The 25,831-nt window shown below is 39.8% G+C and overlaps 1 protein-coding gene, 1 long non-coding RNA gene and 1 other non-coding gene across 5 annotated transcripts in view; 2 read left to right on the forward strand and 1 right to left on the reverse strand.

The window, feature by feature from the left end:
* The window catches only part of SNX4 (sorting nexin 4), a 64,463-nt gene extending 44,438 nt beyond the window's left edge, over positions 1–20,025 (forward strand). The window contains exons 10-14 of one of the 3 annotated variants that reach the window (XM_036447102.2): positions 1,290–1,379; positions 3,825–3,924; positions 7,022–7,167; positions 9,690–9,804; positions 18,857–20,025. In XM_036447102.2, the coding sequence (XP_036302995.1) occupies positions 1,290–1,379; positions 3,825–3,924; positions 7,022–7,167; positions 9,690–9,804; positions 18,857–18,904 (499 nt within the window). In that variant the 3' untranslated portion in view covers positions 18,905–20,025. The remainder of the gene's footprint in view (positions 1–1,289; positions 1,380–3,824; positions 3,925–7,021; positions 7,168–9,689; positions 9,805–18,856) is intronic. The other 2 variants (XM_036447104.2, XM_036447103.2) reach the window with 2 other exon arrangements.
* A 549-nt stretch (positions 20,026–20,574) lies between these two features.
* On the forward strand, positions 20,575–22,909 carry LOC118724145. The gene is made up of 2 exons (XR_004989495.2): positions 20,575–21,047; positions 22,640–22,909. It is a non-coding gene; the product is annotated as an uncharacterized LOC118724145 (long non-coding RNA).
* A 2,574-nt stretch (positions 22,910–25,483) lies between these two features.
* On the reverse strand, positions 25,484–25,589 carry LOC118724999. Its single transcript, XR_004989767.1, has one exon. It is a non-coding gene; the product is annotated as a U6 spliceosomal RNA (small nuclear RNA).
* Between the last annotated feature and the right edge of the window lie 242 nt (positions 25,590–25,831).

Raw genomic sequence — 25,831 nt, forward strand, 5'->3', positions numbered from 1 at the left:
TTACAGAAGTTGTAATATGCCTACTTTTATAAATCCCATAGGCACATCACTTTTCAGTGAACCTTAATTTACAGTGGACTGTGTTTCCTTGCCTATATGAAGCAGGCTTGGAAACATAAAGTTTATTTTTCTTTTATTCTGATGCTAGGGAATTGGAATTAATTTGAAAAAAGCATGACTATACTAAAGTAAACGACATGGCCTATGTCCTTACAAAATTTATGTGACCAGGGAAATAAAATCAATACTCGAGTCTTCTTTGATACAACCTACGTCCTAAATTGTTGATAAATATCCGGAGTAATGAATGAGGACTGAAGGAGTCTGGGAAGATTTTATAGAGGTGTTCTGATATGTGCTTGTAGGATTTGGAGAAGCACTATGGAGAGCCATCACATTTCTGTACAGGAAAGACTCAGGCCCAGGACCAAGAGTGGCCTAACAACGAGGAGCTTGTTCGAATCAAAACAGAGATGTATTGAGAATTCTAATAAAATAAGGCTCCTAAAGTTTTCTGTAATCTTTATTTGCTCAACTTTTCTTTTGATAGTTTTTGGCCTTACTGTATGTAGTTGCTACCAAGAACACTTGTGCATCAATTATACTATTATCCTTTCTACAGATTTTATAGCTCTTTTATATTATTTTTGAACAAAGTACCGTATTTTTCGGACCATAAGACGCACTTTTTTCCCCCCAGAAGTGGGGGGGGGGAAAGTCCCTGCGTCTTATGGTCCAAATATAGCCTACACATATACTTTAAAAAAAAAGTTTTTTTACTTGCCTGGCTCTGTGTGGTCTCTGTGTGCTTGCCCGGCTCTAAAATGGTTCTAAATGCTGCTGTTTACTTTACAGGGTTGATTACATGTGTTTATGACTGTGATGTTGGGTTTTAATGCACATAAAATATTTTAGGACACTATTTGTTTCAGAATCTTTTTTTCTTCATTTCCCTTCTCTAAAAACTGGTGCGTCTTATGGTCTGGAGCGTCTTATGGTCCGAAAAATACGGTATATTCTTGTCTTACAGTGTTCCTTAAGCTACCTGTAAAAATGGCCATTTTTTGGTTTGTTTTACTTTTTATTTTCAAGCTGATTGAAACATAGTAAAATGTAATAATATTGTCATGGTAATTAGAAATTGCTATAAATGTTTCTAAATGCTTATTCTCATTTTCTGTACTTACCTTTGTCACTGATGGGTAGAAAATGGTCTATGGATTATACTTTGAATAGCACTTTTTTAGAATGTCCTGATAAAAGTTGCTTCTATAATATTTTTTAAATAGGTATGCATCTTCTATTGATGATATTTTGGAAGATGAAGAGCATTATGCAGATCAGTTAAAGGAGTATCTTTTTTATGCAGAAGCCCTACGGTACGTATAATTGTTAGAGATGCAGCTGGTCACCACTATATATACATGCTGCTCTAAAATGGAGATAGTAAAGTTTTTTAATGAATAAAAATATTTTTAATTAATTAATTCCTCCAGGTATTGAATGAGGTCTCTTTGTAGTCCTCTGTGTTGCAGAGTGCTAGACAGAAATTTAAGATAATTTAAGATAATTCCTGTCCTTGATATAATACATCCTATATAAAAAAGAGCTAATATGCTAATTACACGAAACAGCCAAACAACCTTCTGGATATCCTTCTGGACGACTTTCCAGATGAAGCTGGGGTTGCTAGGGCGAAGCCACTAGCACGAATTATGTGCATTGGGCCTCTAGATATATTGATAAAAGCTGTCAGTCTCAGGCTTCAGGTGTCTGTGTGCTGTTCTTCGTACTTTTTTCAATTTGAAGATTGGAAGCAAATTACAGATTGAATATGTATGCAACACTATCTTTTACTAAGTTGTATATTGCCTTTTTAAAATCTTCACTTGATATGTTTGTTGATTTGTGAGAGAGAGAGAGAGAAACATTAATGTGATAGAAACATGCATCAGTTGCCTCCCGTGTACGCTCCAACTGGGATCAAACCAGCCACCTCAGTGTGTGCCTGACCGGGAATTGAACCCACAACCTTTTTACGGTACTTAATGCCATTATACTGTACACTTAAAAACACCTGTATGAGATGATGTTCCAACCAACGGAGCCACTTAGCCAGGGCTATCTATTCTAATTCTGCCATTTTTATTCTGTAATTTTTTTCACACCTGTAGATCTTACCTCCTTAGTAATGGCTATAAAACTTCTTAATATCAGGACTTTATCTTCTATTCTTTGGTATCTTCTATAAAGCCAAACAGAACTCGCTGATAGGTGGTCATATTAATTAAGAAGTTACTATATTTTTTTCTCATTTTAGAAAAATTAATATTTTCCTATAATAGTAGCTTTTATTGTAACCACTTTTGGTAATTTTTTGTCATTTTTAAAAACAGTTTAAAAATTCTATTAGGAAAAAAATGGTTAGTAAAACAGTAGAGCAATATTTCTTTACCTGTTCAGTAATTGGTATGAAAACATAACGTTGTTAATCTTTTCTTCTATAGCTTTGAGTGGTAAGTAGTTTCACCAAGGTATTTCCACATTACCAGGGAATAGGAGGTTGCTGAATACAGTGGAATTTTCTTTAAAATTCTAGAAAAGATTAACATGTATTAATATGGAAATACTAGAGGCCTGGTGCACAAAATTCTTGCAGGGTGTAGGTTCCCTAGGCCTGCCTGGCTGGAGATCAGTGTCAGTCTGTGGGCTGACTGGCAGGGTGATGAGGGCATCCCTGCTGGCACCTGCCTTGGCCAGCCTGGTACTGCCGCTCTCTGGCCCTGCCTCCTGTCATTGCCACTAGTCGCCTCCCTCTGCAGGTTGAGCAGCGGGGTGATAGAGGGGCCCCTGCTGGCCTGGGGCCTGCAGGCTGGGGGCAGCTCCTGCATTGAGCATGGTCAGTGCGAGTCATAGTGACCAGTTGTTCCTCTGGTCGTTCTGCTGTTCTGTCAATTTGTATATTAGGCTTTTATTATATAGGATGTTTATGGCATATAGTTAAGGAAGAACAGATGTGGAATCACTTGGGTTGTAGATATATACATTTGTAAATGCCTAGCTCAAGTCTGAAAGGATATATGTCATCTGTTAACATGGATTGTGTCTGGATAGTGGGATTGGGGAAAAGAGAAGGTTCTTGAAACTTTTTTTAATTTTGTGCATTCCTGTGTTAGAATTGTTTTTACAGTGAGCAAGGATTAATTTTATGATATTAAAAACTTATAGACATTTCTAAATAAAAAAGAATAAAGCTTTGAGATATACTAGTATTTTTAAAGAATACTGTTGCTATGTGAGATTATAGCATTAGTTTCTGTATTATATAAAATATTTTTTTATGATGTGATAATTTTGGATATTTATTTAAAACTTTTTAAAATTGAATTCAGAGAGGAAAGGAGAGGGAGAGAGAGATAGAAATATCAAAATGAGAGAGAATCATTGATTGGCTGACTGCTGTACGCCCACAACCCAGGCATATGCCCTTGACTGGAATTGAACCCAGGACCCTTCTATCTGCAGACTGACTCTCTAGCCACTGAGCAAACTGGCTAGGGCAATTTTAGATGTTTATTGAAAAAAATTACAATTATCTAGAAAACAACCTTTTGTTTTAAGGCATATAAAGTTTTTATACTTAGGTTTTGCTAGATTTAATTTTTAATGTTGGGCAACTATATTTAAACTTGAAAATTCTGGATACACAATTTCTGACCCTTCCAAGACATTGTGATGCCTCCCTTTTACCCCTGAAATTTTTTTTTAACATGATAAAAGAGAAGCCATAAAAATTAAATGGCAGCATTCTTTTTTATCCCTAGAGCTGTGTGCAGGAAACATGAACTTATGCAATATGACTTGGAGATGGCCGCTCAGGACTTAGCATCTAAGAAGCAGCAATGTGAGGAACTGGCAACTGGGGTGAGTGGTTTTCCATTTAGAATTCTGGTATTACTGTAGCAGGCCTCATGTGGCATGAGCTGTAGTTGTACTGCTCAGGATGCCTGTAGCTTTAGCAGGGGAATAATTTTGGGGCAGATTTATAATTCTTTGGGTTGTGATCTTGATATAAAAAAATAAAAGCTATAGAATTATATTTTGCTAACATTGCTCTGTGTAATAAGTGTCATTTCATTTCTACTTAAGTCCAAGTGAAAAAACATTATTCTTTGGGATTGAAATAATAACCTTCGTCAGATTTAATTTTATAAAGTATATTATAGAAAGTTTACTTTGAAAAGCCATATCCAGTCAGAATCCGTGTATCTCTCTTTACAAGGAGCTTTTTGTATATTTGATTCTTGAATGCTTACAGTGAGCATTTGTGAAGAAAATTCCATATCTTATTGTATTAGGCTTAGGTCATTTCTGTAATCAGCTTTCTACTCCACTGCTATCTTATTGGCATAAATTGGCTATCGTGGTGAGAGCACACAATCTAGAAGTAATGAAGTAGTGACAATGCTTCCATTTATATTATCAAGTACTTTAGTTTCAAAGGTACTGATAGGTACCCACTTGCTATGTGTATGAAAAATCAAAGATCTTTATGGGGAAAGACCTTTGACCATCAAACAGGTATATATTAGGCTCAATTTATTTTTAAAACCCAGGGGAAACTCCCAGTCCTTTTACAGGGAGCTTGGTTTTCTACTCATACATGTGAAGAGAAAAATGTTTCCCTGCACAAACTCCAGGGATTAAAGAAATGTTAAAGCAGTGAACTTAATGCTTGGACGTAGGCATCCTGTTTTATTAAAGACTAGAGGCCTGGTGCATGAATTCGTGCACAGGTGGGATCCCTCCTGGCCGATTGGGGCTGTCTTGCCCAGGCCCGATCCGGGCCAGCTGAAGAAGGGACCATGGGAGGTTTGCCAGTGGGGGGGAGGGGGGGGGACTGCAGGAGGTTGGCTGGCTGTGGGAGATTGGCTGTAGGAGTGCATTGGCAAGGGAAAGCCCCTGCATTGAGAGTCTGACCCCGGTGGTAAATGCATGTCAGAGCTACCGTCCAGTTGTAAGGCCTCTTAGGCTTTTATATATACTATTGATAGTATAGACTAGAGGCCTGGTGCATGAAATTAGTGCACGGGGTTGTGGGGGCATGTCCCTCAGCCTGATCTGCACCCTCTCACAATCCAGGACCCCTTGGGGGATGTCTGACTGTCAGTTTAGGCCTGATCCTGTAAATTGGCAGTCAGACATCTCTCTTGCAATCTGGGTCCACTGGCTCCTAACCGATCTCCTGACTCCTTGCCCAGTTGCCCCTAACCACCTCTGCCTGCCTGCCTGATCGCCCCTAACCGCCTCTGCTTCAGCCCCCGCCATGGCTTCATCCAAAACGATATCTGGAAGGTCATTCAGCTGTATGGTCTAATTAGCATATTACATTTTTCTTATTATAGATACCCAATTTTCACTGTGTGTTATGCAGATTTTAAATGTTTCTTTAGTTTGGTTTATTTTTGTTTTTGGCCTGAAAAATATGACCACTAATATAAAGAAACTAGAGGCTCAGTGCATGAAATTCATGCACTGTGGGAGGAGTCCCCCAGCCTGGCCTGAGCCCTCTCATAGTGTGAGCCCCGTGATTAATTGCCCCAAAGTGGTAGGCCCTGCCCACCCATCCGAGGCTCCTTGATGGATTGCCCTACAGAGGTAGGATGGAGCTGGGGGTCCTGCCTCTGCATTGCGCGGTGCCACGGGTGCCACGGGACCCCCAGGCATCGCCGCACAGAGCCGCCGGGACCCGCCTCCTCGCTGTGCGAAGCCTCCAAGCCTCGCCACGTAGATCTACCAGGACTCGCCTCTGCACTGTGCATGCAGCATCAAGTCCCCGTCCACCCACATGCACCCGCTGCACATGCAGCCTCCAGCTGATGGATTGTTATGGCGTGAGGGCGTGACGACCTCATAGACTTTTATTAGTATAGATGAGTTGCCTGATAAACACTTTAGCTAGAAGTTTTCCATTTCATTAAGAAGTTCAGTTAGAATTTTACTCTGTCTCTTCCATATTATTTCAGTATTAGTAATAATATTAGGAGCCCCTTAGTTTATAGGCTTGTGATCTAGGGGGAAATGACAAAAGTTTTGTTTCCTTTTTTAAAAAGTTTTTACTTGTGGTAAAATATACAGTGAGTGGCCAGATTATTATGATCTCAAAATGCATAATAATCTGGCCACTCAGTGTGTGTGTGTGTGTGTGTGTGTGTGTGTGTTAGAGGCCCAGTGCATGAATTCCTGCATGGGTGAAGTCTGGCCAGCCTGGCCGGTGGGAGGGGACATGGGCGGTTGGCAGGTCTGCCTACTGGTCGAACTCCTGGTCGAGGGGACAATTTGCATATTAGCCATTTATTATATAGGATATACACTGAGTGGCCAGATAATTATGATCTCTGAACGCATAATAATCTGACCACTCACTGTATATAACATAAAATTTATCACCTTAGCCATTTTTAAGTTTACAGTTCAGTAGTATAGTAGTAAGAACATGCTGCCAACCTCTAGAACACTTTTCATCGCACAAAATTGAAACCATATCCATTAAACATCAACCCTCAGTTTCCCTCTTCTGCCAACCACTGGCAACCACCATTCTACATTCTTTTTTAACTTTTAAAATTTATTGATTGATTCTGAGAGAGAGAGAGAGAAACATTAGTTTGTTGTTCCACTTATTTATGCATTCATTGGTTGATTCTTGTGTGTGACCTGACTGGGGATCAAACCCTCAACTTTGGCTTATCAGGATGATGCTCTGACCATCGAGCTACCGAGCCAGGGCTCACCATTCTGCTTTCTCTTTGTGAATCTGACTATCCTATAACTCCTGTAAGTAGAATTATACAGAATTTTTTTTTTTTTGTCACTGCTTATTTTCTCTCAGCATAATGTCCTCAAGGTTCATCCATGTTGTGCATGTGTCAGAATTTCCCTTCTTTTTATGACTGAATATTTCATTGTATACATACATCACATTTTATTTATTTATTAATTTGTTTCTAAATCCTTTTAGACTGTGAGAACATTTTCTTTGAAGGGAATGACTACCAAGCTCTTCGGTCAAGAAACTCCAGAGCAGAGAGAATCCAGAATAAAGGTGCTTGAGGAACAAATAAGTGAAGGGGAACAGCAGCTAAAGGCTAAAAATCTGGAAGGCAGGTAAAAATGCTGAGGTATTTAACAAAGCCAGTCATGTAGATTATATGGTGGGTTGTTGCTTTATAACAATTGCCAGCTTCATTAGCATCCCTGGATGTGACTGTTCTTCTAAAATGCAGTTACTGAATTACTAAGAAATTTGAGTTATCAAAAATATGTTATAGAAACATTTTTTTTTTCCAATTTTTATTTTATATATTTTTTTAACAGAGAGGAAGAGAGAGATAGAGAGCTAGAAACGTCGATGAGAGAGAAACATCGGCCAGCTGCCTCTTGCACACCCCCTACCGGGGATGTGCCCACAACCAATGTACATGCCCTTGACCGGAATCGAACCTGGGACCTTTCAGTCTGCAGACCGACGCTCTACCACTGAGCCAAACCAGCTTTGGCGAAACATTTGTTTTAATGTGGGGGGAAAGGAAGAAGAAAGTTCCAGCTTCATAATATTTCCCTGCACTTTTTATGATCCTATTCTTTGCACATTCCCTCTGCCCTTCCTTGTCTGTCATCTAACAAATGCCTGGTGAGCCTCAGTGCCCAGCTCTTCTGTTCCTTTGCGAAGCCTTCTCCCATCCTCACAGACTGTGTGGCACTTTTTCCTGCCCCTGCAGTGTGGTGGTTTTGTACTGGATGATTAGTTGCTCTGAGTGAGTGTCCCTGGCTAAATTATAAACCCTTCAAAGCCAGTGATCATGTCTTTTTCTTCTTTATATTTCAGCATCTTGCCATGTAATTATTCCATAAATATTTCTAGAAATTCAGTTTTGATATGCCATCACCGTTTGGCTCACTTTCCTTATTGTTTTCATCTGTTATTCAGTGAGTAGACCATGGTAGACAAAGAGTATATCATTGATTTGGAGGTGTTTTGAGTAATTTTTAGAACCATTGGCACCAAATAAAGTAATCTTTCATAAATAGAGTTAGATAGACAAAAAATTGTCAGAATTTTTGCAACTGTAGTAGTCATTTAAAGCAAATACATGATAAATGTGATATATATTCTATCAAAGAGTATATACTTTGCAGTGACCTAGGCAGGCAACTTCATGTGGCATCTATATCTGTTTTATAGGAATAACTAGAGGCCTGGTGCACGGTTCATGCACGGGTGGGGTCCCTGGGCCTGGCCGGCGATTGAGGCCTGTAAGGGGGGTCAGCTGGGGGGCAAGGGCTACAGGAGGTTGGTTGCCTGGGCGAAGAGGGGCCACGGGAGGTTGGCTGTAGGAGTGCACTGACCACCGGGGGGCAACTCCTGTGTTGAGCATCTGCCCCCTGGTGGTCAGTGCATGTTATAGCAACTGGTTGATGTGTTGTTCATTCATAACAGTTGCTTAGGCATTTATATATATATAGAGTAGAGGCCCGGTGCACAAAATTAATGCACAGGGTTGTGTGTGTCCCTCAGCCCAGCCTGCACCCTCTCCAGTCTGGGACCCCTTGAGGGATGTCCAACTGGGATCAGGCCTAAACAGGCAGTTGGACATCCCTCTCATAATCCAGGACTGCTGGTTCCCAACTGCTTGCCTGCCTGCCTGCCTGATCACTCCGTAACCATTCCCTTGCCAGCCTGATTGACGCCTAACTGCTCCCCTGTCAGTCTGATTATCCCTAACTGCCCTCCCCTGCCAACCTGGTTGCCCCTGCCCTCCCCTGGTGTCCTGGTCACCCCTAACTACCCTCCCCTGCAGGCCTGGTCGTCCCCAACTGCCCTACTCTGCTGGCCATCTTGTGGTGACCATCTTTCACCACATGGGTGCAGCCATCTTGTGAGAAGGTGTGAGGGTCAGTTTGCATAATTACCTCTTTATTATGTAAATCCTATGTAGGATTTGAAGCTGAAATTCTTGTGGCAAAAATGCAGATTATTAAAATGTAGGAGGGAGGATATTTGCTTTTTCTCTCACTGTAATTTTTATTTACTTATTTATTTTTTAAAATATATTTTATTGATTTTATACAGAGAGGAAGGGAGAGAGATAGAAAGTTAGAAACATTGATGAGAGAGAGTCATCGATTAGCTGCCTCTTGCACACCCCCCACCGGGGATATGCCTGCAACCAAGGTACGTGCCCTTGACCGGAATCGAACCCGGGACCTTTCAGTCCCCAAGCTGACGCTCTATCCATTGAGCCAAACCAGTCCCGGCTCACTGTAATTTTTAGGGAGAGAAAAATATATCTGCCTGGCTGGGCATGGCTCAGTAGTTGAGTGTTGACCTATGAACCAGGAGGTCACAGTTTGATTCCCAATTAGGCTTGATCCTCAGTGGGGGGTGTGCTCCAGGAGACAGCCAATCAGTGATTCCCTCTCATCATTGATGTTTTTATCTCTTTCCTCCTCTCTTCCTCTCTGAAATCAATAAAAACATATTAAAAAAATAGATCTTATACAAGGAAAAGCTTTTTCCTCTGTTAAAATACAAAAACCAACTCAAATGAGAACTGGTTATTTGAATTTATAGGATATAGTTCACTTAATTTAAGTAATAATAACAATGACTATGCCTTTTATTTCAGAGAATTTGTGAAAAATGCTTGGGCCGATATTGAACGCTTCAAGGAGCAAAAGAACCGGGATTTAAAGGAGGCTCTCATAAGCTATGCAGTCATGCAGATTAGTATGTGCAAAAAGGTGGGTTTTGGTTTCAGTAAAGATACAAGTGCATGCAGAAGTGCTTACAAATTTTATAAAACTGGCCGTGTCTGGGTTGCTCAGTTGGTTAGTGCATCATCCCAATGTGCCAAGGTTGCAGGTTTGAAAAATAGCTTATATTTGTTTGGACAACAAATTGATATTTCTTTCTCTCTTTCTCTCAAACCAATAAATAAAAAAGAAAAGAAAACAAAATTTAAACAAACTAATCCTGTTTGAATCAAAGTATCATTTTTGTTTTTAAAGTCCATTCTTCTTCCCTTCCAGAATATTTCCCAATTTATCAACTTAATTTTATTTTTTTGTTAATCCTCAGCCGAGGATATTTTTCTGTTGATTTTTACAGAGTGGTGGAAGGGAGAGGGAGAGATAGAGAGAAATATTGATGTGAGAGAGACACATTCATTGGTTGCCTCCTGTACACACCCAGACCAGTGCTGGGGAACCTGCAACTGAGATACGTACCCTTGACTGGAATAGAACCCGGGACCCTTCAGTTGATGGGGTGATGCTATATCTTCTGAGCCAGACTGGCTAGGGCTCTACTTAATTTTAAAAGAAGAATCATAACAAAAATATCAGTTATTAATCTTCACTCATTTGAAGTTTCAAATTTGTGTGCCCCATTTATCACTTGTATTTAAAAAAATATTATATATTAACATTACTTTGATTGTATGATTGTCTCTAGATAGGACAGTAAAATATCCTTCCTAACAGTTATGGATACTTTCATTGAAAAATAGCTTATATTTGTTTGGTTATGATATGGTTTCTTATCAGAGTATATCCTTCATGTAACTGATGTCTGAAGTATAAGATGCAAACATTAAAGCTAATTTTAGTTAAAATAAGTCTTTTGACAATTTCTAAAATGCTATTGTAAGAATAAAATATAAAACATTCCTTAACAACTTTTTCATAACCTTAGATCTAACTGTGTGCTTTACATTTGTCTAGCCCTTCACAATTTATCAAGCAATTTAACATGTATTTTCTCAGTAAACCACAGAGTAAAGTAGATTCCCATATTTATGAAGACCTTCTTAAAGGAAAAATCACACTCATGTAAACACTCATGTTTTAATTTATCCAAAGTTTTTATTTTCTTGCTAGGAACCAATCACTTTCCTAGACCTTTTCATTTGTATCAAAAATAATAGCAGTAAAGAACAAACATTTTCAGACGTAAACACCAGACTTAACACACCAGTTAACTGGGCTCCTTTAGTATTGGACTAATTCACATTTTTGACTCAGTGAAATTGTAAGTTTCTTCATGTTGTGGATCTTTGGGGTCACCTAAGAGAAGTTAAAGTCATGACTGGTCAATCTGCAAATGCTGATGGTTGAGTCTGTTGTAGTTTGTGTTTCTGTTGCTGTTATCCTGTCAACTCCTACTGCCTGCCTTGCTGTTTCACAGGGTGCTTCACATTTACAGTCTTATCTGCTTTTTAAAATCTTCGGTGATCTGCCCTGCTAGTGTGGCTCAGTTGGTTGGGCATCCCTACCTGGGATCAGCCTGCACATGCCCAGGTTGCAGGCTGATCCCAGGTAGGGGGTGGGTAGGAGGCAAACCTATTGATGTTTTACTCATATAAATGTTTCTCTCTCTCTCCTTTTTTTTTCTCCCTCCTCTCACTAAAATTAAAATACAGTTAAAAAGTTTAAATCTTGGGTGGTCCAAAAGATCAGGTAACAAAAGTTTTTTGATTTGGTTTTGTGGTTTACTTTTTTTTCTTTATAAAAGACTTACTAATAAGCTCCTTGTGATTTACCATTTGCTTTTTTCCCCAAAATAAAATGCAGATTTTATATAATGGTTCAAAGAACTTTCCCCCCACTTTGCTTAGGGTTAGATTTTTGAGGATGCTAGAAATAAGTTTTTTGATTAAAAAAGGATATTACTGCAGATATATTTGGTCATACCTTGAATATCTTGTGGGTCAACTCATGTATCCTAAGATAATAACTATAGTAAGCAATAGATTACTCACATGAGATTAATTAAGGTATATGGTCACCTTATTTCCCAAGAACAGAAATATAAAGTTTCATCATGTTATCTACTCAAAATGGTAATTGAATATAATAAAATACTAAATTACAGTATCAATAAACCAAAAATTTTTCATAAAAATATTAATATTAGCCTTAAAAGCAAATGTCACTTGTGTTTTTTTGGTCAACTTTTTTTTTTTTTTAAAATCTTTATTGTTGAGAGTATTTTTCTCCCATTGCCCCCCTCCACCTGGTTCCCGCCCCACCCCTTATTGTCTGTGTCTGTAGTTAATGCATATCTCTCTATATAAAAGCCTAACCACCATCACAACCCAATGTATGACCGAACAGGCTGCATGGGGTGACTAGGCTGGCAGAGGGGGACAGTGAGGGATGACTAGGCCGGCGGGGGTTGAGGGGAGCAGTTGAGGGCAACCAGGCTGGGGCAGTTGGGGGTGACCATGCCAGTGGGGGGAGGCATTTAGAGGTGATCAGGCAGGAAGGCAGGTGAGCAGTTAGGAGCCAGTGGTCCCAGATTGTGAGAGGGATGTCCAACTGCTGGTTTAGGCCCAATCCCCATTGCCATTTTATTTATATTTTTTATCTCTTTCCTCCAATCCCTTTTCTTCTTCTTCATCTTCCTAAAGAGTACCTTTCAACATTTCATGTAATACTGGTTTGGTAGTGATGAATTCTGGCTTTTTCTTATCTGTGAAGCTCTGTATCTGACCTTTAATTCTAAATGATAGCTTTGCTGGGTAGAGTAATCTTGGTTGTACGTCCTTGCTATTCATCACTTTGAATATTTCTTGCCACTCCCTCTTGGCCTACAAAATTTGTTGAGAAATCAGCTGACAGCCAGATGGGTGCTCCCTTGTGGGTAACTAACTGCTTTTCTCTTGTTGCTTTTAAGATTCTCTCTTTATCTTTAACCTTTGGCATTTTAATTATGATGTGTTTTGGTGTGGGCCTCTTTGGGTTCCTCTATTTTGGGGTTCTCTGGGCTTCCTGGGTTTACAAGTCTATTTCTTTTACCAGAGAGATAAGGAAAGTTTTCTGGCATTATTTTCTGGCATTATTTCTTCAAATAGGTTTCCAATATTTTGGTCTCTCTTTTTGTCCTGGCATCCCCATAATGTGAACGTTGGTACACTTGTCCCAGAGACTCCTTACACTATTTTCATATTTTTGAATTCTGTATTATTTTTGTTCTCCTGATTGGGTGTTTTTTGCTTTCTCATATTCCAAATTGTTGATTTGATTCTCCTCATCTCTCCTGTTGAATTTCTATAAATTATTCTTTATTTCAGTTAGTGTATGCTTATTTCTGATTGGTCCTTTTTCATGTCTTTGATGTGCTCACTAATCTCCTTGAAATTCTCGCTAAATCCTTTAAAGCTCTGATTAGGATCCTTGACTAATCTTATAACCATTGTTTTGAACTCTGTATTTAGTAGTTCATTTACTTCTATTTCATTTTGCTCTTTTTCTGGAGTTTTCATCTGTTCTTTATTTTGTGAAATGTTTCTTTCATTTTTTTGTGTGTGTTTTTTTTTTTGTGTGTGTGTGTGTGCGCGTGTGTGTGATATGTTTCTTTTTCTTTTTTAATATATTTTTATTGATTTCAGAGAGGAAAGAAGTGGGAGAGAGAGAGAAACATCAGTGATGGGAATCATTGAGCAACTGCTTTCTGCATGCCCCCTACTGGGATCAAACCTGGGACCCTTCAGTCTGCAGGCCAACACTTTACCCACTGAGCCAAACCAGCTAGGGCGTGACATGTTTTTTTTTATCTCCACCACCTTTTGGCTGCCTCCCTGTGTTTGCTTCTATGTATTAGGTAGAGCTGCTATGTCTCCTGGAATTGGTAGAGTGGCCTTGTGTAGTAGGTGACATGTAGGGCCCAATGGCTCACCCTCCCCAGTCACCTGAGCTGCTTGCACCTCTGTGTGAGCTGTATGTATTGTCTTGTAATTGAGCTTTGATTGCTGTTGGCATCAGTGGGAGGAATTGATCTCCTGGCCACTTGGTTGTGAGGACCAGCTGCAGTGGAGGAGCTGCTGTGCAGGAGACACCCCTATGGAGCAGGAATTGCTTCAGTGGAGCTTTGGTGTTCCCTGAGTCTGCCCCTTGAGTGTGTCACTTGTGGATGTGTAGAGTTGTAATCTGGTGTGGTCTGAAGCTGTCCCCTGGGTCCACTGGCTCCGGGGCCTTCCAGGATGTGCAAATTCAGCCACTGCCTGGAGCCACCCGGCAGGAGCTACAGACCAATTTGCAGGTGGCCGCCACTTATGTTGGGCATGGAAGTGCCCAGGAAAGGCCAAACTGTGAAGCAAGGCAGGCTGGTGTTAATACCAGGTCTTGGACCTCTTATTGATTGGTATGGGGCACTCTGATGCCAGCTGCTGCTTGTTGAGAGATTTTAGAAAAGTCTGAAGCCTGAGCCAGGGCAATCCATTCATATCTGCAAACAGCTTGAGTAAAGCTGCAAATTGGGAGGGGTGGGGTCTCGGAATCACCAGGGTAGAGCAAACAGCGTGGGCCACAGTGATGGAAACTCAGATATAGCTGCAGGTCAGCTCTGTGACAGGGGATGTCGTAGAAACAAGGAACCCTGTGAGCACCCCTGTGTGGGAGAAAGCCGCCCCCAAGTTCTTGCTCTGATGCAGAACAATCCAGTTCCTCCCTGTATGTCCCCCAAACCACTGCCCCAGCGCTGGAGCTCAGAGGGAGCAAGCCCCAGTAAGTCAGGGCCCTTTAAGAGGAACTGCTGGGCTCCGGCAGCTTCTGTGCCAACTTAGCCACAATCCCCATGGGTTTTTACTGCCTGAAGTTATGGGGACTTCTCATTCATCACTGGAACCCTCGCTGAGAGCTTGTGGAGCCCTTGCTCCTCATGGGAGGCCTCTGCAGCTGACGTATCTCTCCCTCATTAAAAAATTTAAAAAATGCCACATGTTGCCGACACCGGTTTGGCTCAGTGGATAGAGCATCGGCCTGCGGACTGAAAGGTCCCGGGTTCAATTCTGGTCAAGGGCATATACCTAAGTTGCGGGCATATCCCCGGTAGGGGGTGTGCAAGAGGCAGCTGATCGATGATTCTCTCATTGATGTTTCTAATTCTCTATCCCTCTCTCTTCCTCTCTGTAGAAAATCAATAAAATATATATTTAAAAATAAAAGTATAAGATTCTCTTCAGAACTTCTGTATCAGCATATCAAAAGTTGACCCACAAAACAGATTAAAAAAAAAAAAAATGCCACATGTGGGTGTCAGACCAGTTCATTCCCTACCTCCACCCCGCCTAGCAGTCTCAATATGCTTCCTTTTTAATTTCTAATTGTATCGGGTATAGTAATAATTAATGTCGTTTTAAAACATTCGTTTAAAATTTTGCTTGGCGTTGACTTGTATTGACATAACCTTCAAACACGTGGTATCTCCAGAACGTGTGAAGTGCAATTAACAAGTTTTGCTTGAAAAAGTTTGTGTTTGGTTTGGTTTTTGTTGCAAAACTAGGGCTAAGAAGATGGCGGATGAAGAGCATATTCGGCACTGCATGCTTTACGAGTTCCAATTAGGAAGAAAAGCAAGTGAGGCTGCAAAAAACATCTGTAGTGCTCTTGGTCAAGATGCAGTTAGCGCCAGAAAATGCCAGCGTTGGTTTGAGAAATTTCGCGAGGGATATTTTTCGTTAGATGACGAGAGTGGTCGAGGCCGTGTGTCCAATTTTGATCAAGAAGCTCTTCAAACTCTTTTGGTGCAAAATCCTCAAATTACCCAACAAGAGCTTGCGACAACTTTAAATTGTTCACAAAAAACAATTTCCAATCAATTGCGTGCACTTGGCAAAGTCCAAAAGTTTGGAAAATGGGTTCCTCATGAGTTGACCGACAACAACCGTAATCAAAGAGTCACAATTTGCAGTTCGCTCCTCTCTTGTCAAAACCGTTTGCTGTTTTTAGAGCAAATTGTTACCGGAGATGAAGAATGGGTACTGTATGTTAATTTGAAAAGGCGGCCTCAATGGTTGGACAAAAATGAGGCTCCGCAGCCCACGCCAAAACCTGACTTGCATGCGAAAAAAGTGATGTTGTGTGTTTGGTGGAATTTTAAAGGAATTCTTCATTATGAACTTTTACCATCTAACCAAACTAATACAAGTGCAGTGTATAGTGCCCAATTGGAAAGGTTAGCCCAAGCTTTAAGAGAAAAAGAACCCGTGCTGATTAATCGGAAGGGCGTAATTCTTCACCACGATAACGCACGACCGCATACTGCAAGAATCACTGCTGAAAAACTGCGCCAGTTGGAATGAGAAGTTCTCCCTCAACCTGCATATTCTCCTGATATTGCCCCTTCCGATTACCATTTGTTTCGTTCTTTGCAAAACTTTCTTCTTGGAAAAAAATTTAATAATGAAGAATGCCTCAAAAATGCATTGACCGAATTTTTTGCATCAAAATCACAAGAATTTTACAACAGAGGGATTAAAATGCTTCCTGAGCGTTGGGCACAAGTAGTAGAAAACAACGGCAACTATATTGTTGATTAAATTTTGTTGTATTGTTTAAATAAATTCGATTTAAAAAAGTATTAGAAAACAACATTAATTATTACTAGACCTAATACGACTTCTATTCTGAATGATGGTGGTTCTGCTGTATTTTAGTTGTAATTTTTATGAGGTGTGGGAAGCAGCGAGTACATGCATTTATCTACGCTGCCATGTTGGTTCTCTCCACTGGTCAGCCTTTCTGATAGTGAATTTTCTAATTTGTTGAATCAAAGGGGCTGAGGCTTTTTAAAGAATACTTGATCGATTTTCAGGTTTATTTTTAAAATTGTCATAAAAACAAAATGTTCATTGAAAAATTTCAAATAATCCAGAAGCATCTTAGCCTCCTGCCCCAAATTCCTTTTAGAAATCTCATCATGTGTATCCATTCTTCCAGGTGTTTTGTATATATACAGTTATTTAGAAAATACATACTTTCCTCTTCCCTACAAAAGCAAGATTGCATTATATGTGCTAGTGTGCAATGTTTGTGTTTCCAGTTGATGTCTCATGGATATTTTATTTTGACAGTGCATGCACTGACTACCAGGGAAAAGCACTGTCAAAATAAGATATCCATGAGACATCTAACAAGAAATACTTTGTTTATTAAATACTATTTTATCCAGCCAATCTGAAGCATTTTAAAGGGTTTTTGTGTGTTTTTAAAATTTTTGTTTGCTTTTTGTATCTTATCAAGAAAGAAAAAAACTAAAAAGATTCTTGTTTTTTTCCTATCATTTGAAACTATGATAAATATAGACACATTTTAACATTTAAATATTAAATTACTAGATACCCGGTGCATGGATTCTTGGTCAAACAATGTCAGACACTAAACATATTAGACTTTTATTGTATAGGATTCATTCTTCATAATTTAGTAGTTTATTAGAGACTATGTATTTTGTTTATTTTTAAAATACTTTAGATTTTACTGTTACATGTCTACAATCATACCTTCTTATGTAAGCATGTTAGGTATAATATATCCTACTAGAGGCCTGGTGCACAGATTCATGCACCGGTGGGGTCCCTCGGCCTGGCCTGTGGGGATCAGTGGACCTCCGAGCCACACAGCCCAGCCTTATCTGCCAGCTCATTGGGCTCCAGCCCAGTGTCCGCGTTATCCCACACAGCACAAAGGAGTGTGTGAAGTGGCAGGCGGCTGGGGAAGAGCCTGAGCCTGGGCTAGTTGCCACATTGCTTCCACTCATCCCGGCCCTACTGTGCCTGCTGCCGCTGCCCGGGCATGAGGAGGAGTGTCCGCGAGAGAGGCTCGCATTGACGCAGCTGTGCTCGCCAGCCGTGAGCCCAGCGTCTGGCACTGTCTGTCAGCTGAGTGGTGTTCCCACTGTGGGAGCTCACTGACCACCAGGGGGAAGCTCCTGCGTTGAGCGTCTGCCCCCGATGGTCAGTGCACATCATAGCTACAGGCCTGTTGTCTGGTCACTTAGGCTTTCATATATATAGATTAGCTTTGTGCTACACAGCTTGCCAGAACCGTTGAGGGATTTGGTAATCTATATGTATAAAAGCCTAAGCAACCAAATAACCTGTCCACCAGTTGCTGTGATTTACACTGACTACCAGGGGACAGATGCCCGACACAGGAGCTGCCCCCTGGTGGTCAGTTTGCTCCCACAGCCAACCTCCCACGGTCCCTTCCCCTGGCTGGCCGGCCGCCCCCTTTCCGGCCCCTCCCCCCCACAGATCGGCCCCCATTACTGACCAGGCTGAGGACACCCCTCCCCTCCCGTGCATGAATTCACGCACTGGGCCTCCAGTTTAGTATATAATTGATTTCTATCAAAACAGTTATTAGAGTAATAATTTGATAATTCATTAATTTATATTTAATTGTTAGACTAATAAGGTTTTTGTCTTTTTTTTTTCAAATATTACATAGAAAAACTGAATGAAAATGTGTTTAGTTTATAAGTAGAAATGCTAAGAATATGTGATATGAGTAAATGAGTTTATGTTTTGATGCTTAAAAACTAAGTTTTGGAAAAAAAGTTGGAGTTCTGCCTGCATTTTTTTTTTTTTAATATGTTTTATTGATTTTGTACAGAGAGGACAGGAGAGAGATAGAGAGTTAGAAACATCGATGAGAGAGAGTCATCGATCAGCTGCCTCTTGCACATCCCCTACTGGGGATATGCCCGCAACCAAGGTACATGCCCTTGACCGGAATCGAACCCGGGACCTTTCAGTCCCCAAGCCGATGCTCTATCCATTGAGCCAAACCGGTTTCGGCTCTGCCTGCATTTTGAAGAGAGGCTCATACAAATGATTTTCCTACTTTTTTAGACGTTCACGTATGTTAGCTATTACCAGAAAGTGTCATAGTTGCTGGACTTGTTAATTATTCACAAAAGCAAACAAAGCATACCAGGAAGCTACATACTTGGGCTTTCAGGATCCTTTCAGATTCACAGTTTAAAGTTCTTTTTGTGTTTGTTTCTAAGGGAATTCAAGTTTGGACCAATGCTAAGGAATGCTTTAGCAAGATGTAATCCTGTGAAATGAATTTCTCTTCAATCAAAGTGCCCCAAAACAGAAGCACAAGTAAATAAATAATAATTTAAGTTGCTACCCAGTCTACACAAAAATATATAAGTTGACTAAATTCAGCTGTCTTTAATTTGATTGTAGATGTATTTATATAGCACAAAAGGATGTATTTTAATGAAGATTAAATATTATAATTTGAGGTTTTGGGGATTGGTGCTGATTCCAAAAAGTTAATTTGATAAAATATACCAACAGATTGTTTGTCAGGCTTCTGAACCAATGACTGAGTCACGATGTTGGGTAATTTCTAGATGTTCATTTCAATTCCAGCTATTTTAGATCTGTTTATGTAGAGAATTTTCCTCTAAGGTTAGATTCCTAACTTTACTTGGTAAGACTCACTAATCTGTTGTAGGGGGTTATTTTTTCTTGCCTTATAGTTGAGCTGTTTGGTTTGACAAAGCTCAGCAGAAACTTAGTGTGAAGTCTAAGATTTTCTCTCACATTCATTGATGCCCCCTATAATATTTGCATATACTAGAAAATGCCTTTAATTTGTGTTTTATCAGAATTTTGATACTGGTCAGAAATTTTATACTGCCAACAAAAAGACTCAACTTCTCAGATATATAATGGAATACGCTGTTATGATCTAGGAACTGCTATAATAGAATTGTGTATGTTACATAAAAGCATTAAATTCTTCTCAAATGATTCCTAACCTCAGTGAGGAGCCTGAATTTACTCTGCTTGGCTCTCTACACATGGCATTTCAGGGTACAAGATGTATGTAGCGTTTCAATGTATGAGATGTATGTAGTACACATGTATGTTTGTATCTTCATTATTAGCATCCTTCTTTTCTATGGCTTGGCTGTAATTTTTGTAAAGGTAAATTATATTGTTTTTTGATGTGTTTTTGTGGTATATGTTCAGAAGCCAAGCACCCCAGTTTGCTAGCTTTGCAGAATCTTACATGTGCTCATTATTAGTAATTATGTAAAAAAAATTCTCCAGTACTGTTCAGCATTTGACTTTTTTACATGTTCAAAATGTTGCTGGATTTTTGTGCTGTTTTGCCAAACTTATACAATAAATAAATGAAGTATTGTGCTGATTTTCATACAATTTCTATTATTTTAATAAAGTGATCTATATAAGTAGCTGATGTTTCTGTGAAACAATAACAGATGCCATATTATGTTTTGAAGTGTTTAATTATATAAATTTGTCTTAGGGCAAACTGTTGGGTTTTAAAAAAATATATTGAAATGAGATGATTTTTAAAATTTTACTTATTTTTTAAAGAGAAAATTGTTAGAAACAAAAGTCATCTTTTATTACATTGAATTATATCATCTCTTGACTCATGAAATTAAGTAGCTTTCCATTCCACCCTCTGTCCCCCAACTAAACTGATGCTAATGTAAAATGTATCCGATTGCTTCCTGCTAGCTGACTTAATTTTTTTTTTTTTTTTTTTTTGGTGTTGCTGTTAATCTTCATTCAAGGATATTTTTTCCATTGATTTTTTTTTTTTTAAGAGTGGAAGGGAGGAGAGGAAAGGGAATGGGAAGGGGGAGTCGGGGGGATTGATTGGTTGCCTCTGTAATGTGCCCAGATCAACCAGCCACCCAGGTACTGGTTATGGGCCCTTGACCAGGAATTGAGACCTTTTGGTTCACAGGCTGTCGCTTCAACCACAGAACCACACCGGCCAGGGCTAGCTGACCTAATTTGATAATGTCATTGTTATTTATGATTTCAAAGATGAATTAGGAAAAATATTTTATGCTCTCTAAAATATACAGACATTCTTTTGGTTGTATGAAAAATTGGGTTGATTTTGAAAAATTCATAGCACAATCATTCCTTTTTAAAAACTTTCTTCAAGGAGTTTTATGCTGGAAATAATTTTTGCTACTATCCACAAAAAGGATAAAGAAAATAAAATATATATGCAGTAGCATTTTTGGTATTTAAAAATTAGGACTCAAAATGAACTATTAAAAGGGGGAGGTTAGATTTCCAAAGGTAAATATAAAAAGATAGTGTAAGCAATAAATAAGAAGAATTATTCATTACATTAACTGAAATACTTAGTAACAAGAAGATTTCATCTTGAAAGTGTACGCAGTTGGAGAGGTGCTGCACGAGCCTACAACCAATTGTGCGGGATTCAACAAAGCTTGTCTGTGCCACCCCGAGACTCCGCCCATCCAAGCAGATTACAGAAACCCTCCTAGCTGAGACACTTCTGATCCTCATAGCCAATTGGCTTGGAGATCAACGCTTCCTAGTGATACCAACAACAAGCAAGGCTTAACAACAAGACTGCCCATCCATCCCACAAAGGGCTACACCAAGACTGTCCACCTCAGGTAACTGGGAGGCTGACTCACTGAACCATATAGGACACCTTAGCACACAAAGCCACCCTACCAACTCAGGGAAGCTGTGAAAATGCCAAGACAAGGAAACAGATCACAAACAAAAGAAATGGAGGAAAAGAAGAGACTGGATATAGAGTTCAAAACCACGCTTGTAAGATTTTTTAAGAATTTCCTAGAAAAGGTCGATAAGACCTATGAGGAGATGAAAAGGGATCAATAAGAACTAATAAGAGATCAACAAGAACTAATAAGGGATCAACAAGAACTAATAAGGGATCAACAAGAAATAAAGAATACATTGTCTGAATTAAAAAATATTATACAGAGTCCTAAAAACATAATGGAAAGTTGCAAGAATCAAGTCAAAGATTTGGAACATAAAGAGCCAGAAGATACTCCTCCACAGAAGCAAGAAGTCAAGAGAATCCAGAAAGTTGAAGATTATTTAAGAAACCTCTGGGATAACTTCAAGCGAACCAACATCAGAATTATGGGGGTCCCAGAAGATGAGAGAGAGCAAGATATCGAAAACATACTGAAAGAAATAGTGACAGAAAACTTCCCTCACCTGGTGAAAGAATTAGACTTACAAGTCCAGGAAGCGCACAGAACTCCAAACAAAAGGAATCCAAAGACGACCACACCAAGACACATCATAATTAAAATTCCAAGAGCAAAAGACAAAGAGAGAATATTAAAAGCAGCAAGAGCAAAGCAGGTAGTTACCTATAAAGGAGCACCCATACGATTGTCAGCTGATTTCTCAACAGAAACCATGCAGGCCAGATGAGAATGGCAAGAAATATTCAAGTTAATGAATAGTAAGAACCTACAGCCAAAAATAATCTACCCAGCAAAGCTATCACTCAGAATCAAAGGCCAGATAAAGAGCTTCACTAATAAAAAAAAAAGCTAAAGGAGTTTATCACAGCCAAACCAGAATTATATGAATTGCTGAAGGGGGTTCTTTTAGAAGAGAAAGTAAGTAAATAAAGATAAAAACTATGAACAACAAATATGTAACTATCAACACGTGAAGCTAAAAACCAAGGGAATTAAAAAAAAATCTTATGAACAATATTAACTAGTGAATATAATAGAATCAGAGGTATAGAATGGGACTGGACTGATGATTCTTGGGGAAAGGGGGAGAAGGGGGTATAGAAAGAGACTGAACATAAACTGTGCACCTATGGATGAGGACAATGGGGGGTGGGGGAAGGGCAGAGGGTGGGGTGGGAACCTGGTGGAGGGGGAAAAATGAGGAACTTTTGTAATAATATGAACAATAAAGATTTATTTTTTAAAAAAAGAAAGTGTACGCAGTTGGTATACACTTATTAGCATTAAAATTAACTGAAGCCATAATTTCATTTGCATCCAAAAACCTGAGTATGGATGAATGAGTCACTTGTAATTATAACATAGTATCCAAAACAGGAACTGAGAATTTTTAAAATCCAAGCATTCTTAGAATAAACACATACCCAACTTGGAATGGAATGAAAATCTAAGAGTTATATAACAGGAATGTTAGACTTTGAACATCCTTATCATCACTCTTTAGGTTTATATGCATACTTCCCTTTTGGGTAGATTTTACTGATTCTCCTAGGAAATGTTCACTAAAAAAGATTTAGGAATTTCTTTTAAGGTTCAATAACCATAGAAATTCTACATAATAAAAGCTTAATTTGCAAATCGACTGAACGATGCTGTGATGTGCACTGACCACCAGGGGGCAGATGCTCAGTGAAGGAGTGGTCGTCCCTCTGGTCGCGCCACAGATCGGCCCTGATAGCAGGCCAGGCCTAGGGACCCTACCTGTGCATGAGTTTCATGCACCAGGTCTCTAGTCTTACCTAATAATAGACAAACATGTAAATTGACCGTACCCATAGCCAGAGTGACTGCAAATTAACCCAAACAAGATGGCGGTTAATTTGTGTACATAGGCGCCCAGCACCCATGTTCCAGGAATATCCTGGCACCCAGGTCATTGTGAGGTAAGGCTGGGCAGGAGCGGACCCTCTGTAATGGATCACAGGGAGCTGGGGGTTTACTCCTGCCCAAGCCGAAATCCTCCGCCAGAGGCTTTGGGCAGGGAGCAGGAGCGGACCCCCAGCGATTGATCGCCTGGGCAGGAGCGGACCCCCAGCGATTGATCGCCTGGGCAGGAGCGGATCCCCAGCGATAGGTGGCAGGGAGCAGGAGCGGACCCCCTGTGATCGCAGGGAGCTGGGGCTCTGCTCCTGCCCAAGAGGCTTTTGGCCTGGGCAGGCCTGGGCAGGGGTGGAACTGTTGATCAGAGGAGCCGGAGGGCCCCTGCCCAGGCCTAAAGCTACGTCCAGAGGCTTTAAGCCTGGGCAGAGCCCAGCCCACGATTGGTGTGAACTGTAGAGGAAACACATTGGCTAAGGTCTCTGTGTGCACTGGTAATAAGAATTCAAAAGGGTGATCTAGGGTTTATCCACCACACTTCTGGAGAAAAAAATGTCATATCCTGCCCTATCTGGTTTGACTCAGTGGAGAATGCCTTGGCCTGCCAACCACAGGGTCTGGCTTTGATTCTGATCAGGGGCATGTACCGAGGCTGCAGGCTCCTCCCTGGCCGGGGCCCAGGTCAGAGCTCATGCAGGAGACAACCAAACAAAGTGTCCCTCTCACTTTGGTGTTGCTCTCTGTCTTTCCCTTTCTCTTCCACATTCTCTAAGAGTCAATAGAAGGTTAAAAAAAAAAAAAAGGAGGAAGGAAGGAAGGAAGGAAGGAAGGAAGGAAGGAAGGAAGGAAGGAAGGAAGGGAGGAAATGCATATCTTATAAAAGACACATCTTGAAAACGCCTAAAGAAAGTTGTCATTTTTTCATGGTGAAGGGACTGGAGTCCGTATTGATGAAAACACCTTGGTGGCTGCGGTGACTGGCAGTGGCTGCAGCAGCGGGGTGATGGGGCTGGTGCCTTCCCCTGATCAGCCAGGTTGCCTCCCACAAAGGATGGCCAGACTGCTCCCGGGGAGCGGGCCTAAGCCGTCAGTAGGACAGCCCCTGAGGGCTCCCAGTATGTGAGAGAGGGCAGGTTGGGCTGAGGAACCCCCCACCCCCAGTGCATGAGTTTTGTGTACTGGGCCCCTAGTAAAGTAATAAAAGCCAAATCAGTAGAATTTTACTTATTTCCTAAATTATTATTATAACTTTAAATATTTATATATTTGAAAGGAAAAAGCAGCAGCTTGGGAAATATAAAAAAATTAAATCCAAAGTAAGTTGAAGAAAGAAAATATTAAAAACAAAAATCAGAGTCAATACATTGCAGACAGATCACGAGAATTCTCGCTTAATATTACACAGTGTTTTACAAAGTATCATTCTTTAAAAAGATATTAGCTTGTAAGTATGTAATAAATAACTTCAAAATGCAATGGGTATTTAATTTTAAAGTGTGCCTTTAACATGTATGTAAAAAGTTTTTTGTACTCGTTGAATAGAAACTTATCTGGCCACTGGGTAAAAGCTAGCAATAAAACTACTGGTTCATAATGTATTAACAAAGCCAAAAGTTGGTTCTTTGAGAATATTAATAAAGTTAATCTTCTAGCAAAACTGGATGAAAAAAGAAAACACATAAATTATCCCTATCAGAAATGAAATGGGGGATGTTAAAGATCTTACAGACATTAAAAGGATAATAAGGAACATTATGGACTACTTTAAACCAACGAATTAAATGAAGTCAACTAATTCCTTGAAAAATATAGCCCAACTGATATAGATGAAATAGAAATTCTGAATAGCTTTATATCAAAGAAAGGTATTATCAAAAACCTTTCTACAAAAGAAAACTAAGGTTCAGATGGCTTCATTGGTGAATTCTAACATACATTTAAGGAAGAAAAAGCTTTAATTCTGCACTGACTTAGGGAAAAGAGAATACTTCTCAATCGTTTTTTACAATTGAGGTAATATTGGTTTATAACATAAGTTTCAAGTGTACAATATACTCGATACCTATATATGTATTATAGCATGTTCTCCATCAACAGTATCATGTCCATCGGTTACCATACATTTGACTCTACCCATTTCCTCTTCTCTGGTAACCACCAATCTGTTGTCCATATTATGAGTTTATTTTTGGTTTCTGTTTGTTTCTTTTTTTAATAGTCTACATATGATTTTTGTCCTTTTTTATTTTAAATATGGAACGCTTCACCACTTTTTGTGTCATCCTTCACAGGAGCCATGCTAATCTTCTCTGTATCGTTCCAATTTTAGTATATGTACTGCCGAAGTTAGCACTGATTTTTGTCCTTTTCCATCTAACTTCACTTAGCAAAATACCTGTTGCAAATGTCAGTGTCCCATCTTTTTAAAATAATTATTATTTTTTAATCTTTATTGTTGACAGTATTATAGATGTCCCTCATTTTCCCCCCCTCCACCTGGCTCCCATCCCGCCCCAGGCCTTCACCACCTTTTATCTGTGTCCATAGGTAATGCATATATGCATGTAAGATCTTTGGTTAATTTCTTCCCAATTT

Source organism: Pipistrellus kuhlii, unplaced genomic scaffold (genome assembly GCF_014108245.1).
Source record: "Pipistrellus kuhlii isolate mPipKuh1 unplaced genomic scaffold, mPipKuh1.p scaffold_m20_p_2, whole genome shotgun sequence".
Classification (NCBI taxonomy): Eukaryota; Metazoa; Chordata; class Mammalia; order Chiroptera; family Vespertilionidae; genus Pipistrellus; species Pipistrellus kuhlii.